Source organism: Anomaloglossus baeobatrachus, chromosome 1, assembly GCF_048569485.1.
Source record: "Anomaloglossus baeobatrachus isolate aAnoBae1 chromosome 1, aAnoBae1.hap1, whole genome shotgun sequence".
Taxonomy (NCBI): Eukaryota; Metazoa; Chordata; class Amphibia; order Anura; family Aromobatidae; genus Anomaloglossus; species Anomaloglossus baeobatrachus.
Window position 1 is genome coordinate 596146749 of NC_134353.1, and position 18569 is coordinate 596165317.

Here is an 18569-nt window from a genome sequence, read left to right on the forward strand (position 1 = left end):
GCAAAAAATAAGCTGTCATTGAGCCTAAGATCCCGAAAAATGAGAACGCTACGGGTCACGGAATATGGCGTAAAACGTGCGCCACTTTTTTCGGACAAACTTCCGATTTTTTTTAACCCCTTATATAAAAGTAAACCTATACATGTTTGGTGTCTACGAACTCGCACTGACCTGAGGCATCACACCCACACATCAGTTTTACCATATAGTGAACACAGTGAATAAAATATCTCAAAAACCATAGTGCTATCGCACTTTTTTTGCAATTTTTCAGCATTTGGAATTTTTTTGCCATTTTCTAGTACACAATATGGTAAAACTGATGGTTTCATTTAAAAGTACAGCTCGTTCCGCAAAAAATGAGCCCTCACATGACCATATTGACTGAAAAATAAAAAAGTTACGTCTCTCAGAAAAAGAATGGCGAAAAAAAAAAACGGAAAGCGAAAAATCGGCCGGTCGTGAAAGGGTTAATGCTATCTGGCTCTACACTGTGGTATTTAGGGGCTGTATACTACATGAGGGTGCCTAATGCTATCTGGCTCTGTACTGTGGTATTTAGGGGCTGTATACTACATGAGGGTGCCTAATACTATATGTGTCTGCATTGTGCTATATGTGGGCTGTATACTACATGAGGGTGCCTATTGCTATCTGGGTCTGCATTGTGCTATAAGTGGGCTATATACTACATGCTATCTAGGTCTGCATTGTGCTATATGGGGGCTGCTTAATGTTATATGGGGGCTGCATAGTGCATATGGGGGCTACATAATACTATATGGAGGACAATGGGGGCTTCATAACACAATATGGGGGCTGCAAACTACTATACCCCCAGAGTTGTATGTCCCCTCCACCCAGGTGCTGTATACCCCCCAGAGCTGTATGTTCCCTCCACCCAGGTGCTGTATACCCCCTCAGAGCTGTATACCCCCAGAGCTGCATGTCACCCCCCACCTCACAGCTGTTTGTCCCCCCCACCTCAGTCACTGCCCTCCTCTAGAGCTGTATGCCCCCCATTGCTGTATACCCCTTTCCTCAGTAATATATATTCCCCCAGTAATGTGTTTGTCCCCAGTCTCTCTTGTGATGTATATACAGCAGTGTTAGTGTGCTCTATGTGCGGCCATGTCTGTTAGACAAGCCGGGAGGTGAGTGAGGCTGTTGCCGGCTTCCCAATATTAGAAATATATATACAGGATAAATATATAAAAATAATGTGTGTGTGTGTGTGTGTGTGTGTGTGTGTGTGCTGTATGATGTGTATCTATTTATGTCAGTGTATATGACTGTGTCTAGATTTATGTCTATTTATGTGTTTTTGTGAACTTCTCTTTAAATAAGTATGCGTATGTATGCCTGTATGTATCTGTGCATGTCTATGTGTGGATGGGGCCCACTGAGACTCTTTCGCCCAGGGCCCACAAAAACCTGGAGCCGGCCCTGCTAGTGTGATTTATACAGTAGACTGTAAATTCCATGTGAGGTACACAGCATTGAAGTCTAAATCCATTACATGTGATATATATACACCAGAGTAGTGATGTATACAGTAGTCTCAGTGTGTCCCATGTGATGTATATAGCAGCCTCAGTGTATCCTATGTGATATACAGTGGGGGAAAAAGTATTTAGTTATTCACCAATTGTACAGGTTCTCCCACTTAAAAAGATGAGAGACCTGTAATTGACATCATAGGTAGACCACAAGTATGAGGGACAAAATGAGAAAACAAATCCAGAAAATCACCTTGCATGATTTGGCAAGATTTTTTTGCAAATTATGGTGGAAAATAAGTTTTTAGTCATCTAAAAACATGCTAGATTTCTGGCTCTCACAGACCTGTAACTTCTTCTTTAAGAAGTTCCTCTGTCCTTCACTCATTATCTGTAGTAATGTCATCTGTTTGAACTTGTTATCAGTATAAAAGACACCTGTCCACAACCTCAAACAGTCACTCTCCAAACTCCACTATGGTGGAAACCAAAGTGCTGTCGAAAGACACCAGAAACAAAATTGTAGCCCTGCACCAGGCTGGGAAGAGTGAATTTACAATAGGCAAGCAGCTTGGTTTGATGAAATCAACTGTAGGAACAATAATAAGAAAATGGAAGCTATACAAGACCACTGATAATCTCCCTCGATCTGGGGCTTCACGCAAGATCTCACCCCGTGGGATCAAAATAATCACAAGAATGGTGAGCAAAAATCCCAAAACCACACGAGGGGACTCAGTGAATGACTTGCGTAGAGCTGGGACCACCATAACACGGACTACCATCAGTAAGACACTACACCGCCAGGGATTCAGATCTTGCAGTACCAGACATGTTACCCTGCTTAAGCCAGTACATGTCCGGGCCCGTCTGAAGTTTGCTAGAGAGCATTTGGATTATCCAGAAGAGTATTGGGAGAATGTCATATGGTCTGATGAAACCAAAGTAGAACTGTTTGGTAGAAACACAACTTGTCGTGTTTGGAGACGACAGAATGCTGAGTTGCATCCAAAGAACACAATACCTACTGTGAAGCATGGGGGTGGCAACATCATGTTTTTGGGCTGTTTCTCTGCAAAGGCACCAGGACAACATGAAAAAATGAATGGGGCCATGTATTGTGAGATTTGATTTTGAGTGTAAACCTCCTTCCATCAGCAAGGACATTGAAGATGAAATGTGGCTGGGTCTTTCAGCATGATATTGATCCCAAGCACACTGCCAGGGCAACAAAGGAGTGGCTTTGTAAGAAGCATATGAAGGTCCTGGAGTGGTCTAGCCAGTCTCCAGATCTCAACCCCATAGAAAACTTTTGGAGGTAGTTGAAAGTCCATGTTGCACAGTGACAGGCCCAAAACATCACTGCTCTTGAGGAGATCTGCATGGAGGAATGGGCCAACATACCACCAACAGTGTGTGCCAACCTTGTGAAGACTTACAGAAAACATTTGACTTTGAGGTATACATCACATAAGGTACACTGAGGCTCTGTTGCATACATCACACAGAAAACAATGAGATACTGCAGTATATAGCACATAAAATGTACTGAGACTCTGCTGTATACATTGCAAAGGATATCGTGTGACTCTGCTGTATATATACAGTGGGGGGAAAAAAGTATTTAGTCAGCAATTGTGTTATATTATGTTGTATTTAGTCAGCCACCAATTGTGCAAGTTCTCCCACTTAAAAACATGAGAGAGGCCTTTATTTGACATCATAGGTAGACCACAACTATGAGACAAAATGAGAAAACAAATCCAGAAAATCACCTTGTCTGATTTGGCAAGATTTGTTTTGCACATTATGGTGGAAAATAAGTATTTGGTCAATAACAAAAGTTCATGTCAATATTTTGTTACATATCCTTTTTTCATCTCTTGCTTGGCTTCCAGATATTTTGCTGATAACTCTACTGCGTCATGTCAGAAATGTCATAAGACGTGCAGGGAATGTGATGGCCCAGATGTCTCTGATTGTCTCTCATGCCACAACAACTTTTTCCTCATGAGAGCTAAAAAACAGTGTTACATCTCCTGTCCTGAATTTTACTATGAGGACCATGCTCAAAAAGAATGTGAAAGATGCCATCCAACCTGCAGGACCTGCAGTCGTAAGTAATAACATGGTAAATGGAAATTGGCAAATGTAGTGCCAAGCAGCTGAGAATACAAATGTCAAGGTCCTGTGCAGTAACCCACCTGAAGCTACCATTGGAGGTGCTCATTTATTACTTCACTAGTCTTCCTTACACTAGATATTAGATAATATTACACTAGTGAACTACAAAGTTGTAGGGCATCATCAATTCAATACGAATTGACACCTTGTATACAGAAATGCTATGATAATAAGGTGTAAAACTCATAAGGCTGCGGACGTGAAGCGATACCTCATGGAGACCTTCCTACAAGTCATTGGGTATGGTGGCTGTGTGGAGTGACCTCCACGCTCACCTGCCCTGACCCCAATGGACTTCTTTCTGTGAGCTTACATCAAACAGCAGATGTATGCGACCCGTATGCGACCCCTCCACCAACATTGCAGGACCTACGACGACGTATCACAGATGCTTGTGCAAACGTGTTACCTACCATATTGCACAAAGTGCAGCAAGATACAGTATGCTGTCCAGAGTCCAGATGTGCATTGCAGGTGACGGTGGCCACTTTGAGCATCAAAGTTAAATGAGCGCCATATGCGTGACCAGCATTCAATGTTTTGGGGTCGTCATGGGTTTCATATCATAGCATTTCTGTATGCAAGGTGTCGATTCATATTGATGATGCCCTACAATTTTTTAATTCACTTTTTTCTCTATCTCGTTTCGTTTTCGAGATAAAAATGCTAACTCCGTTGTTTTCCACCAGGTGACGCTATAGGTGGTTTCATTGCGTAGCGCATGGCTACTTTACTATACCTAGAGACCCCTTCTATGCCTATAGCTGCCGCCATTCTCAAGTTAATGATTGTGGACAGGATATGGGTGGACACACTGTATACTGTATAGATGGGGGTACGATGTCTCAGTTTGCTTTCTGCGGAAACATTGGCTATCATTACACCGGTCCTGGTGGGTGCTGAGTTTTACTTCCATGGGAGGGAGAGGAGTCGGGGCACTGGATGTGGCTCTCACAGTAAAAAAGGTTGGGGATTGCTGCAATAGACCACCATGAAGACCGCAGCTTAGCAGACAGAGGCGCACAGTTCCTGTCAGAGCGAGTACACAGATCTGGCTACAGATTCAGTAGAAAGCACAAGCTTTGTAGACTGTTTTTTTGTTTTTTATTGAATACATACTATGGCCTCCATTCATACGCAGACAGAAATATAGTGTATCAAATTCAGAAGTTCAAACCAGTCTTTTACTGCCCAACATTACCACCCATAATTAATAAAATCATTAATTAGGAGTCCTGTCTTATAAATGCAAATGGTTTTATTCAAGAATACATAACAGGACTACAAAAAACATCTTGGATATAAGTGGCGGTTCAGATAATTAGAAATCATAGACAATAAATTATTAGAATTGAAACAAGGAAATCATGAGGAAAAAGGAGGAAAGGTTCCCATGAAGAACAACACTACCAGGGTAAGTCAACAAAAAATTAAGGGATAAAAAAATCATCTAAAAAGCTGTGCTAGGGTCGCTATAAGTTTAGTTAAATAGAAAGTGTATGCTAACACTCATGACCACAGGGTGATGCTATAGTAGCACAAATGTCTCGTATCAGAGTCAGTTAAGTAAAGTGTATGTGCTAATACACATGTCCACAGGATGGTGCTAAAGTCACACGCAAGTCCACATACTCAGCCTAAAGGCAACTTTACACACAGAGATAAGTCTTTGGCAGATCTGTGGTTGCAGTGAAATCATGGACATATTGTTCCATTCGTACACAGCCACAAACCTGGCACTGATTGTCCACAATTTCACTGCAACCACAGATCTGCCGCATATTTATCTCGGTTGCTGGGTTTACACACTGAGACTTTCTAGCGATCCAACCTGCGATCTAAACCTAGCCGGGATCGCTACAAAGTCTCTGGTGAGCTGTCAAACAGGCAGACCTGGCCAACGACCTAACAGCGATCCGGACCTGCAGAGCGACTAGCTGGTCGTTGGGGACAGCAGGTGAACTTCCCCCAACTTCATTTAATGCCGCGCGGCTCTGTGTGCCGTGTAAATAAATAAATAATTAAAAAATCCGGTGTGCGGTCCCCCCCTATTTTAATACCAGCCAGATAAAGCCATACGGCTGCAGGCTGGTATTCTCAGGATGGGGAGCCCCACGTTATGGGGAGCCCCCCAGCCTAACAATATCAGCCAGCAGACGCCCAGAATTGCCGCATTCATTAGATGCGACAGATCTGGGACTGTACCCGGCTCTTCCCGATTTGCCCTGGTGCGTTGGCAAATCGGGGTAATAAGGAGTTATTGGCAGCCCATAGCTGCCAATAAGTCCAAGATTAATCATGTCAGGCGTCACCCCGAGATACCTTCCATGATTAATCTGTAAATTACAGTTAAAAAACACACACCCGAAAAATCCTTTATTAGAAATAAAACCGGTGACGTTACAGCGATGTCGTTTGCGATGTTGCAGTGTGTAAACCCAGATTGTGTGTGACAGGGCCTTTTAAGTCTGAGAAACAATCATTATTGCTACTGACTGAACTGGTCAATACATTATTGTAATCTGGACTCACCCATAAAGTGCATATTTAAACACGTCCAGGCACCAGTGCACCTTATGGGTGAGTCTAGATTGCAATAATGTATGTGTGTCAGTTCAGTCCGTAGCAATAATGATTGTTTCTCAGATTTAGGCCTCTTTCACATGTTCGTTAAAACCACTCACGTTTTGCACGGACATGTAAAAGGTGCATATGGCTCTCCATGTGCCGTGATTTTGGCACACGTGTGTTCTCCATGTGCTATCCATGATAACACATGGAGAACAGGAACTTTCTGTTCACCTGTCCCTGGCATTGCTGTCCATGGTGCTGATCTACAGTCTCTAGCCCTGCTGACTCCCCGCTGCTACTGCTTCCAGTCCTCTGTGCCGTGCATATGCGATGAGCATAATGAGCGGAGGTTGGAAGCAAGTGACAGCAGAGCCGGAGACATCAGTGCTGGAGAAGGTGAGTATAGAAATTCTTTTTATTTCACAGATACATGTGTTTTCTCCGGTACGTGTCACACTGATGTTACACAAATCACATCAGTGTGCAGTCCGTGTGACACCCGTGCTGCCAGAGAAAAACAGACATGTCTATGTGTGAAGCACACGGACACACGTATGCTCCACACGGACACACGGTACATGGCAAAACACGCATGTGTGCACAAACCCATTGATTTTAATGGGTCTACGTGTGCCCGTGTCTCCGGTATGTGTGAAAATGAACATCACACGTACCAGAGGATGTGTGAAGGAGGCCTTAAGCTACGTATATGGGTGATATGGGTTTGTGTGCGACTTTTGCCCCATCCAGCGGCCATTTGTATTAGCACATGCACTTTACTTAGCGAACTCTGATACGAGACGTTTGTGCTACTATCGCATCACCCTGTGGTCATGAGTGTTAGCGTACACTTTCTATTTAACTGAACTTATTGCGACCCTAGCACAGCTTTTTAGGGGATTTTTTTATCCCTTAATTTTTTGTTGACTTACCCTGGTAGTGTTGTTCTTCAGGGAAACCTTTCCTTCTTTTTCCTCATGATTTCCATGTTTCAATTGTAATAATTTATTGTCTACCATTCCTAATTATCTGAACCGCCACTTATATCCAAGATGTTTTTTGTAGTCCTGTTTATGTACTCTGGAATAAAACCATTTGCATTTATAAGACAGGACTCCTAATTAATTATTTTATTATGGGTGGTAATGTTGTTTGGCAGTAGAAGACTCTGGTTTGAACTTCTGAATTTGGTAGCTGTATAGGGAGTTGCCCCATTTGAGATTGTACTAATGATTGATCTCTTTGTGTCTAAATTATATGTGCAGAAACATACTGTATGCTGAGCTGCGCACTTCTCGAGGATGTATTGTGCGATTAGTGGAGGTCACAGAATCCAGACCCCACCAACCTGCAGGCAATTCAAGTGCTTTTTAAATGTGAAAAATCAGGAATAAAGTTTAGTTACTATTTAAAGCACCACTACAGTGTTTTTTATTTCACCGCTGGAGTGATGCCTTACACGCTACGATTTCGCTACAGCGATCTCGTTGGGGTCACGGATTTTGTGATGCACATCCGGCCGCTGTAGCGATGTCGTAGTGTGTGACTCCTAGGAGCGATTTTGGATCGTTGCAAAAACATCCAAAATCGCTCCTCGCTGACATGGGGGTCCGCTGCCAGTTATCGCTGCTGTCGCTGGGGCGAAGTTGATCCTCGTCCCTGTGGCAGCACACATCGCTACATGTGACGCCGCAGGAACAAGGATCATCTCCTTACCTGCCTCCGGCCACAATGCGGAAGGAAGGAGGTGGGCGGGATGTTACGTCCCGCTCATCTCCGCCCCTCTGCTTTCATTGGGCGGCCGCTTAGTGACGTCTCTGTGACACCGAACGGACCGCTCCCTTAAAAAGGAGGCGGTTTGCCGGTCACAGCGACGTCGAAGGGCAGGTAAGTACGTGTGACGGGGGTGCGCGATTTTGTCAAAACGACAACATTTTTGTTTTTGACAAACGATGGGGGCGGGTCTCATGCTAGCGATATCGGGCAGGATATCACAGCATGTAAAGCCACCCTTAGGGTGCATGCCCACGATCAATGTTTGCAGTGTTTTGGATGCAGCAAGCTTCAGCTGTGTCCAAAGCGCTGCGTTGTACAGTACAAGCACAGTAGATGGGATTTCTAGAAATCTCATGTCCACTGTGCATGTTTTTTCACAGCAAACATTGACCTGCGGTACATCTTTCCAGACCGCAGCATCTCAATTGTTTGCTGCGGAATTGTATGCGTCCTCCGTAAGGAGAACACAAGCGAGAGACCACAGCGCATTGATCGTGGGTACAAGCAGCTATGGTCTGCTGTGTTCTCCTGCGGAGGGGACACACGACCCCGCAGGTATGGACCACCTATGTCCAGGACGCAGTGAATCCTAATCGTGGGCACATACCCTAAATCTAAGCCCCCTGACCGTTGTCTTAAACTTACCTTCCGGCATCTTCATTTGTTTTTAGCATCTTTCCAGTCGGTCTCGTGCACTTTGTGACATGCCGGCAGCTCCAGTGTTTCATGGAGTGCGCTGGAGGTCACAACTCAATACAACTCTATGAGAGTATCATTCTCGCACTCCTAGACTTGCAATGAGCACTTGTACCATAACTTCTGATTTACGGCCAGTCATACGTTATGGACACAAGATGATGCCACGGTTCCAGAGCGGCGCTTAAAAAGGATGAAACGCCAGAGGGTGAGTATAACACAGCGGCAGGGGGCTTAGATTTAAAGCACCACTCCAGCATTGAAAATAAAACCCTAGAGTGGTGCCTTAATACATGTTTCATATTTCTACTATTCTTCTGGAAATAATGATCTGGTCAATGCAATATCTGTATATGTATATTTTTATACTTTGTTCTTATATTTTGATACTTGCATTAAGGTTCGGGAGCCCTTTTCTGCACGTCCTGTGTCGCCAGTTACCTGCTCTCAGGGAGCATTTGTCACTCAGAGTGTTTTGCTGGAGAATTTAAACGTTCACAGGTAAGATAAGACATTTCTATTAATGCCATAGGTACTACTAATGTCCCATTTCAGAAGCCTGTTGGCTAGTGATAGGCAGTCCGGTTATTTTTGGTGACCTGGATCATTTTAGTCTGCTCACCAAACAGATCCCTATTAAATAAGTGTTCAGATGCAAGTAAACACATATTTAAGGTAAATTCACTGCTGTTCAATGTGGTCATATTGGTAGCCAAAAACCATTATTTTACACCCAATGAGAGCCATTCCGAAACTGCAACTTTCACTGGGGTGCCGTCTTCCATCGTTCACAAAAGGGAACTGGCTCTTTGTGCTGGAACAGTTGCAAACAATCCATCTTTACTGTAGGCACAGATTGTCTAGTCCTTAGACTCTGTCAATCAAGTAGTAAACACCTACAGCCATGTATGTCTTGGACTATGTTGACAGCTTTTAGGAGCAGTGTGTGTCCAAAATACTCCCAAATACAGTTTTAAAAAGCTTGGAGAACGCTTTCTATTTATTTTTTGGAAAAATCAACTTCGCTGTTCTTATGTGGAGGGTTGTTTTTTTTATTCTTTTGGTTTCCTGAATAGGTCTAGAAAAACAATTGGTGCAAAAATAAAGTGCATGTCACTTCTTTAAAGCAGATCCTGTAAGAAACCTCTCCAAAATAGGCACTATCCAACCAACAGGCTGTTAAGAACACTTCAGGGGAAAAAACTCTTCCAAAACCTATTCAGGGTTTTTTCAGCTGTTTTTGTTTCCTGAATGGGTTTAGAAAAATGGCTGATAGAAAAATAAAGTGCATGTCAGTTCTTTAAAGCACATCCTGTAAGAAACCTTAAAAAAAATAGGCACTATCCAACCAACAGGCAGCAAAGAACACTTCAGAAGAAAAAACTCTTCCAAAACCTATTCAGAATTTTTTAAACTGTTTTTGTTTTCTGAATGGGTTTAGAAAAATGGTTGATAGAAAAATAAAGTGCATATCACTTCTTTAAAGCAGATCCTGTAAGAAACCTCTCCAAAATAGGCACTATCCAACCATCAGGCTGGAAAGAACACTTCAGGGGAAAAACGCTTCCAAAACCTTTTCAGGAAACACTTTAGGAAAAGAAAATACTCTCCAAAAAAGGATTCTCTATCCCTGAATATCCATTTAACAAAATACCCATTGCAGATATGAGTCTCTAAAAGGTTGGTTTGCAAAACAAAGTAAAACATTTTGTGTGTTTTTGTTACAACTTTTAGCTTTCTTCAGTCTTCTCATTGATGCCCTCTCATAGCACTGTTAATATCTAATTAAAATGGTCACTATTTAAAAAAAAAATAAAATAAAAATGTAAACTGTATTATTGATCTAAAGTATTTATTAAATTATTTGTTTTAGTGTCATTTTTTTCTTAATGTATATGTTATCTTCTATAGAACTGCTGTTCCAAGTTGGGAAAAGTAGCTGTATAAAATGACATACAGCTAACATTGTGCACAGGAGAATAGGTACTGAGCATGCTCCCTCCCCTTCTTCTGTACTAAGAAGGTACAAATTAGGGATGAGCAGACTCGTGGATGTTCGAGTTCGCTGGGTTCGGCTGGACTTTAGTTAAAAGTTTGGTTCAGTACATTGACTTGACCCAAACTTGACTCCATATAAGTCAAAGGAGACCAGAACTTTGGTGCTGTATAATGATCATAGTATGGGCTAAGGGGCTGAAAAAATAATTAAAATAAGGAAAATTGCCCTGCAAACAAATGAGGATAGGGAATAAAAAAAATAAAATAAAAAAAAATGGCATGGGGTCCTCCCCCATTTTTGAAAACCAGCCAAGGTAAAGCAATCAGCTGTGGACTGCAGCCATCGGCTGTCTGCTCTACCCTGATTGGTTATCAAAAATAGAGGGGACTCCAAGCTGATTTTTACATCAATAAATAATAATGTTAAAAGAACTGCATTGAGTCCTCCCTATTTTTGATAACTACCCAAGGTAAAGCAGACAGCTGGGGGCTGGTATTATAAGGCTAGCAAGGCCCATGCTTTTTTGGCCCTTCCGAGCCTAAAAATAGCAAGGTGCCGTATCCATTAGATGCGCCAATTCTAATACTTTGCCAGGCCCTTGACGATTGCCCTGGTGCAGTGGGAATCGGGGTAATACATTTGGGGTTGATGTCAGCTGTAAATTGACAGCTGGCTAAATACCCAGGAGTTAGTAATGGAGAGGCATCTATCAGACACCCCCATCATTAGCCACAGAAGTGTAGATTAACCCCTTCACGACCGCGGGCAGTAAAATTACGTCCTATTTTAACGTGACTTAACGACCAGGGACGTAATTTTACGGCCTTAACTTCATTTGATTGCCGTGGCCATAGCAACGGCTTTCAAATGATGTCCCCTGCTGTTTCTTACAGCAGGGGACCTTTGCTTGACCCCAGGGGGGTGGCATCGCCAACCCCCATCGACGATCGATGTGATTGGCTGTTCAAATCTAAACCGCCAACCACATCATTCGCACTGATTTAGGCAAAAATAATGCCCGAATTAATGCAATACTATGAGATCCTGCTATGAGATGCCGTAGCAGCTACAGCAGATCATAGGTGGATCTCAAACATGCCGCCCCCAGCCCCTGCAGCACTGATTGGAGCGACTGTGCTATGACGCGCAATCGCTCCAATCAGTGTGCAGTGGGGCGGTCTGATCTGCAGGTGGCCTCCCTCCCCAGGCCTGTGCTGGTCTGGGGAGCCTCCCCCAACATGTTTGCAGCGTGGAGTGGCTGGTACTTGTGGTACCACGCCACCGCTGCCGCCGCTGATGTCACCGCTTTTGTGCCTGCTCCACGTGAGTATTCCACTCTTCTTGCAGCCCGTGCGCGCTCCCGTTATGGCCCCCTGCGCGCTCCCGTTGTGGCCCCTGCCCGTGCCCCCCGCGGTCTGCCCCCCCATCCCCCGATCTGCCCCCCGACATCCCGATCTGCTACCCCTGCGATCTGCCTGCCTCCTCTGTCATCTCTATTCTGCTTCCTTCCTTCCTTCTTTGCTTCTCCGGTATCCCCCTCTGCTCTCCCGCACCCCCCTCTGCTCTCCAACCTCCCCTCTCCCCTTGACGTCCTCTTACCTGCCTTCACCGGGTCGTCCGATTTCTTCACTGGCCCGATCACATCTGCCTCCATCTCCGGGTCCTTCCTGGGTCTTCTGCTGATCTGTCCAATGTCCTGCCTGTGGCTCCTGTACAGCTGTCTATCTCACTTGCCTTCTGTTCCTCCTGCTACTCCTCTGGGTACTGTGAGTATAACTTTTTTTTTTTTCCCTGTATCCTGTCCATTTTTACACCTCATCTGTCTGTGCGTCCCGCCGAGCACTGATCACGGATGCAGATAACGGATCTGCATCCGTGGTCAATTTTTGGCGTGACTTTTTTTTTTCCATATCCCCAACGCGTTTTGTATCGCATCTGTCCGTGCGTCCCGCCAATCGCTGATCAGGGATGCAGATAACGGATCTGCATCCCTGCTCAATTTTTGGCGTGACTTTTTTCCGTATCCGCGACACTTTTTGTATCGCATCCATCCGTGCGTCTCGCCGAGCACTGATCAGGGATGCAGATAACGGATCTGCATCCCTGCTCAATTTTTGGCGTGACTTTTTTCCGTATCCCCGACGCTTTTTGTATCGCATCCATCCGTGTGTCCCGACGAGCGCTGATCAGGGATGCACATAACAAATCTGCATCCCTGCTCAATTTTTGGCGTGACTTTTTTCCATATCCGCGACGCTTTTTGTATCGCATCCATCTGTGCATCTCGCCAAGCGCTGATCAGGGATGCAGATAACAGATCGGCATCCCTGCTCAATTTTTGACGTGACTTTTTCCATATCCCCGACGCTTTTTGTATCGCATCCATCCGTGCGTCTCGCCAAGCGCTGATCAGGGATGCACATAACAAATCTGCATCCCTGCTCAATTTTTGGCGTGACTTTTTTCCGTATCCGCGACGCTTTTTGTATCGCATCTGTCCGTGCGTCCAGCCGAGCGCTGATCAGGGATGCACATAACGGATCGGCATCCCTGCTCAATTTTTGGCGTGACTTTTTCTTTTTTTCCGTATCACCGACGCTTTTTGTATCTCATCCGAATGTGCGTCCTGCAGTGGTCGATCAGTGCACCGCGTCTGTGCGTTTGAAAAGTCAAATGGCGTTCGTTCTCTTCTGAGCCCCACCATGCGCCCAAACAATGTATTTCCACCACATATGAGGTATCTGCGTATTCAGGAAAAATTGCACAATACGTTTTATGGTGCAGTTTTTCCTGATACCGTTGTAAAAAAAAAAGCTACCTGGTTGATGCAAAAATTTTGTGGTAAAAAAAAAAAAATTTCACGGTTCAATGTTATCAACTTCTGTGGAGCCCCTGGGGGTGCAAGGGGCTCACCAAACATCTAGATAATTTCCTTGAGGGGATGGGGTCACTTGTGAGGGAGCTCCACTGTTTAGGCACCATAGGGGGTCTCCAAACATGACATGGCGTCCGCTAATGATTCCAACCAATTTTGCTGTCAAATGGTGCGCTTTCTCTTCTATGCCCTGCCATGCGCCCAAACAATTACTTTCCACCACATATGAGGTATCGTCGTACTCAGGAGAAATTGCACAATACGTTTTATGGTACATTTTTTTCCTGATACCCTTGTGAAAAAAAAAGCTATGTGGTTCAAGTAACAGTTTTGTGGTGAAAAAAAAAATTGTATTCATGGCTCAACATTATCAACTTGTGTGGAGCCCCTTGGGGCTCGCTAAACATCTAGATAAATTCCTTGAGGCGTCTAGTTTCCAAAATGGGGTCACTTGTGGGGGAGCTCCATTGTTTAGGCACCTCAGGGGGTCTCCAAATGCAACATTACGTCAGCTAATGATTCCAACCAATTTTGCTGTCAAATGGTGCTCTTTCTCTTCTGAGCCCCGCCATGCGCACAAACAATTACTTTCCACCACATATGAGGTATCTGCGTACTCAGGAGAAAATGCACAATACATTTTATGGTGCATTTTTTACTGATACCCTTGTGAAAAAAAAAGCTACCTAGTTGAAGCAACAGTTTTGTGGTAAAAAATTTTTTTTTTTTTTTTCACGGCTCAACGTTATAAACTTCTGTGAAACCCCCAGGGGTTCAAAGTGCTCACCAAACATCTAGAAAAATTATTTGAGGGCTCTAGTTTCCAAAATGGGGTCACTTGTGGGGTAGCTCCATTGTTTAGGCACCTCAGGGGGTCTTCAAACCCGACATGGCGTCCGCTAATGAGTGCAGCTAATTTTGCAGTCAAAAATTCAAATGGCGCTCCTTGCCTTCCGAGCCCTGCCGTGTGCCCAAACATTTGATTTCCACCACATATGGGGTATCTGCGTACTCAGAAGAAAATGCACAATACATTTTATGGTGCATTTTTTCCTAATACCCTTGTGAAAAAAAAAGCTACCTAGTTGAAGCAACAGTTTTGTGGTAAAAAAAAATGTTTTTCTTTTCACGGCTCAACGTTATAAACTTCTGTGAAGCCCCCAGGGGTTCAAAGTGCTCACCAAACATCTAGAAAAATTATTTGAGGGCTCTAGTTTCCAAAATGGGGTCACTTGTGGGGTAGCTCAATTGTTTAGGCACCTCAGGGGGTCTTCAAACCCGACATGGCGTCTGCTAATGAGTGCAGCTAATTTTGTGTTCAAAAATTCAAATGGCGCTCCTTCCCTTTGGAACTCTGCCGTGCGCCCAAACAATTGATTTTTACCACATATGGGGTATCAGCGTACTCAGGAGAAAATGCACAATAAATTGTAGAGTGCCGTTTTTTTTTTCTCCCTTGTGAAAATTAAAATTTTATGGCTAAAGTAACATTTTTGTGTTAAAAAGTAACATTTTCATTTTTTCCTTCCACATTGCTTTGGTTGCTGTGAAGCACCTAAAGGGTTAATAAACTTCTTGGATGTGGTTTTGAGCAGAGTGAGGGGTGCAGATTTTAGAATGGGGTCACTTTTGGGTATTTTATGTCACCTCGGCCTCTCAAAGTCACCTCAAATGTGATGTGGTCCCTAAAAAAAATTCTTTTGTAAATTTTGTTGGAAAAATGAGAAATTGCTGATTAACTTTGACCCCTTCTAACTTTCTAACGAAAAAAAAATTTGTTTCGAAAATTGCGCTGAGGTAAAGTAGACATGTGGGAAATGTTATTTAGTAACTATTTTGTGTGACATATTTCTCAGATTTATAGGCATACATTTTCAAAGTTTGAAAATTGCGAAATTTTCAAAATTTTTGCAAAATTTCCTAAATTTTCACAAATAAACGCAAAAAATATCGGCCTAAATTTACCACTGTCAGGAAGTACAATATGTCATAAAAAACAGTCTCAGAATCGCCAGGATCCGTTGAAGCGTTCCAGAGTTATAACCTGTCAAAGTGACACTGGTCAGAATTGCAAAAAATGGCCCGGTCATTAGGGTGTTTTAGTGGCCGGGGGTGAAGGGGTTAAAAAAAAAAAAACAGGTAAAAAAAAAAAATAGTTTATTTGAATAAAGACTCACCCACTCCCCTCATTCACCAATTTGATAATTTTAAAAAATCCTCACAGTAAATCATTTTTTAAAAAAACGGAGCAGAATCCTTTCTATTTTTAATAACAAGCCAAGATAAAGCAGACAGCTAAGAGCTGCAGCCCGCAGTTGCCTGCTTTACATTGGCTGGTTATCAAAAATAGGCAGGACCCCAAGTAATTTTTCATTTTTATTTATTTATTTTGTACTCAGCAGTGTCCAGGCATCTTCCCCATGCCAAAAGCTTGTTGACTGGTGCTGCAGCCATTCAACAAGATTTTTTCAGCATCCGAACAGCATCCAAACTGAGACATGAACTTCTGTGAAAAGTTTGTGTTCAAGTCTATGTGTCCTGTACAAACCCTGAACTTTACCGTTTGGGTTCCTTCATCCCTAGTAGAGATAGCTTTGAGAAGAGGGAGGCAGCCTTCATATTGCAATACTCAGAACATACAGTTAGGTCCAGAAATATTTGGACAGTGACACAATTTTCGCGAGTTGGGCTCTGCATGCCACCACATTGGATTTGAAATGAAACCTCTACAACAGAATTCAAGTGCAGATTGTAACGTTTAATTTGAAGGTTTGAACAAAAATATCTGATAGAAATTGTAGGAATTGTACACATTTCTTTACAAACACTCCACATTTTAGGAGGTCAAAAGTAATTGGACAAATAAACCAAACCCACACAAAATATTTTTATTTTCAATATTTTGTTGCGAATCCTTTGGAGGCAATCACTGCCTTAAGTCTGGAACCCATGGACATCACCAAACGCTGGGTTTCCTCCTTCTTAATGCTTTGCCAGGCCTTTACAGCCGCAGCCTTCAGGTCTTGCTTGTTTGTGGGTCTTTCCGTCTTAAGTCTGGATTTGAGCAAGTGAAATGCATGCTCAATTGGGTTAAGATCTGGTGATTGACTTGGCCATTGCAGAATGTTCCACTTTTTTGCACTCATGAACTCCTGGGTAGCTTGGGGTCATTGTCCATCTGTACTATGAAGCGCCGTCCGATCAACTTTGCGGCATTTGGCTGAATCTGGGCTGAAAGTATATCCCGGTACACTTCAGAATTCATCCAGTTGCTCTTGTCTGCTGTTATGTTATCAATAAACACAAGTGACCCAGTGTCATTGAAAGCCATGCATGCCCATGCCATCACGTTGCCTCCACCATGTTTTACAGAGGATGTGGTGTGCCTTGGATCATGTGCCGTTCCCTTTCTTCTCCAAACTTTTTTCTTCCCATCATTCTGGTACAGGTTGATCTTTGTCTCATCTGTCCATAGAATACTTTTCCAGAACTGAGCTGGCTTCATGAGGTGTTTTTCAGCAAATTTAACTCTGGCCTGTCTATTTTTGGAATTGATGAATGGTTTGCATCTAGATGTGAACCCTTTGTATTTACTTTCATGGAGTCTTCTCTTTACTGTTGACTTAGAGACAGATACACCTACTTCACTGAGAGTGTTCTGGACTTCAGTTGATGTTGTGAACGGGTTCTTCTTCACCAAAGAAAGTATGCGGCGATCATCCACCACTGTTGTCATCCGTGGACGCCCAGGCCTTTTTGAGTTCCCAAGCTCACCAGTCAATTCCTTTTTTCTCAGAATGTACCCGACTGTTGATTTTGCTACTCCAAGCATGTCTGCTATCTCTCTGATGGATTTTTTGTTTTTTTTCAGCCTCAGGATGTTCTGCTTCACCTCAATTGAGAGTTCCTTAGACCGCATGTTGTCTGGTCACAGCAACAGCTTCCAAATGCAAAACCACACACCTGTAATCAACCCCAGACCTTTTAACTACTTCATTGATTACAGGTTAACGAGGGAGACGCCTTCAGAGTTAATTGCAGCCCTTAGAGTCCCTTGTCCAATTACTTTTGGTCCCTTTAAAAAGAGGAGGCTATGCATTACAGAGCTATGATTCCTAAACCCTTTCTCCGATTTGGATGTGAAAACTCTCATATTGCAGCTGGGAGTGTGCACTTTCAGCCCATATTATATATATAATTGTATTTCTGAACATGTTTTTGTAAACAGCTAAAATAACAAAACTTGTGTCACTGTCCAAATATTTCTGGACCTAACTGTATTGCCACAGATGTATTGCTGTGTCACCAGTGAGCATCATTCACATGCTTTAACACGTTTCCCTGAGAACAATAATCTCAGCATGTGGGAAATACACACCTACATCATCATGATACACATCTTCATATTGGCAATACTCACCCAGGTCCTCATACACATTAAATTAAGGATGGCTGAGCCTGATGGTATCAGCATGGTTGGTTGACATGCTAATACATATGGGCGCCTCACGACTCTTCTATGACAAATGATGTTGTCAAAGAGAAGTATCTGATCTATTGAATTTTAAGTTCTGATCCTTTTGTTTTATCTAGAGATAACCTTTTGCCAGAAGAGTTAAGGGGGCTTTACACGCTACGACATCGCTAATGCAAAGTCGTTGGGGTCACAGAATTGGTGACGCACATCCGGCCACATTAGCGATGCCGTTGCGTGTGACACCTATGAGTGATTTTGCATCGTTGCAAAAACGTGCAAAATCGCTCATCGGTGACATGGGGGTCCATTCTCAAATATCGTTAATGCAGCAGTAATGAAGTTGTTCCTCGTTCCTGTGGCAGCACACATCGGTACGTGTGACACCGCAGGAACGAGGAAGCTCTCCTTACCTGCCTCCCGGCCGCTATGCGGAAGGAAGGAGGTGGGCGGGATGTTACGTCCCGCTCATCTCCGCCCCTCCGCTTCTATTGG

General features: G+C 43.4%; 1 protein-coding gene across 1 annotated transcript in view; it reads left to right on the forward strand.

Moving 5' to 3' along the window:
- PCSK5 (proprotein convertase subtilisin/kexin type 5) overlaps positions 1-18569 on the forward strand; it is an 883213-nt gene that overhangs the window by 850008 nt on the left and 14636 nt on the right. The window contains exons 34-35 of the mRNA XM_075318085.1: positions 3398-3615; positions 9127-9227. Of these exons, the coding sequence (XP_075174200.1) occupies positions 3398-3615; positions 9127-9227 (319 nt within the window). The remainder of the gene's footprint in view (positions 1-3397; positions 3616-9126; positions 9228-18569) is intronic.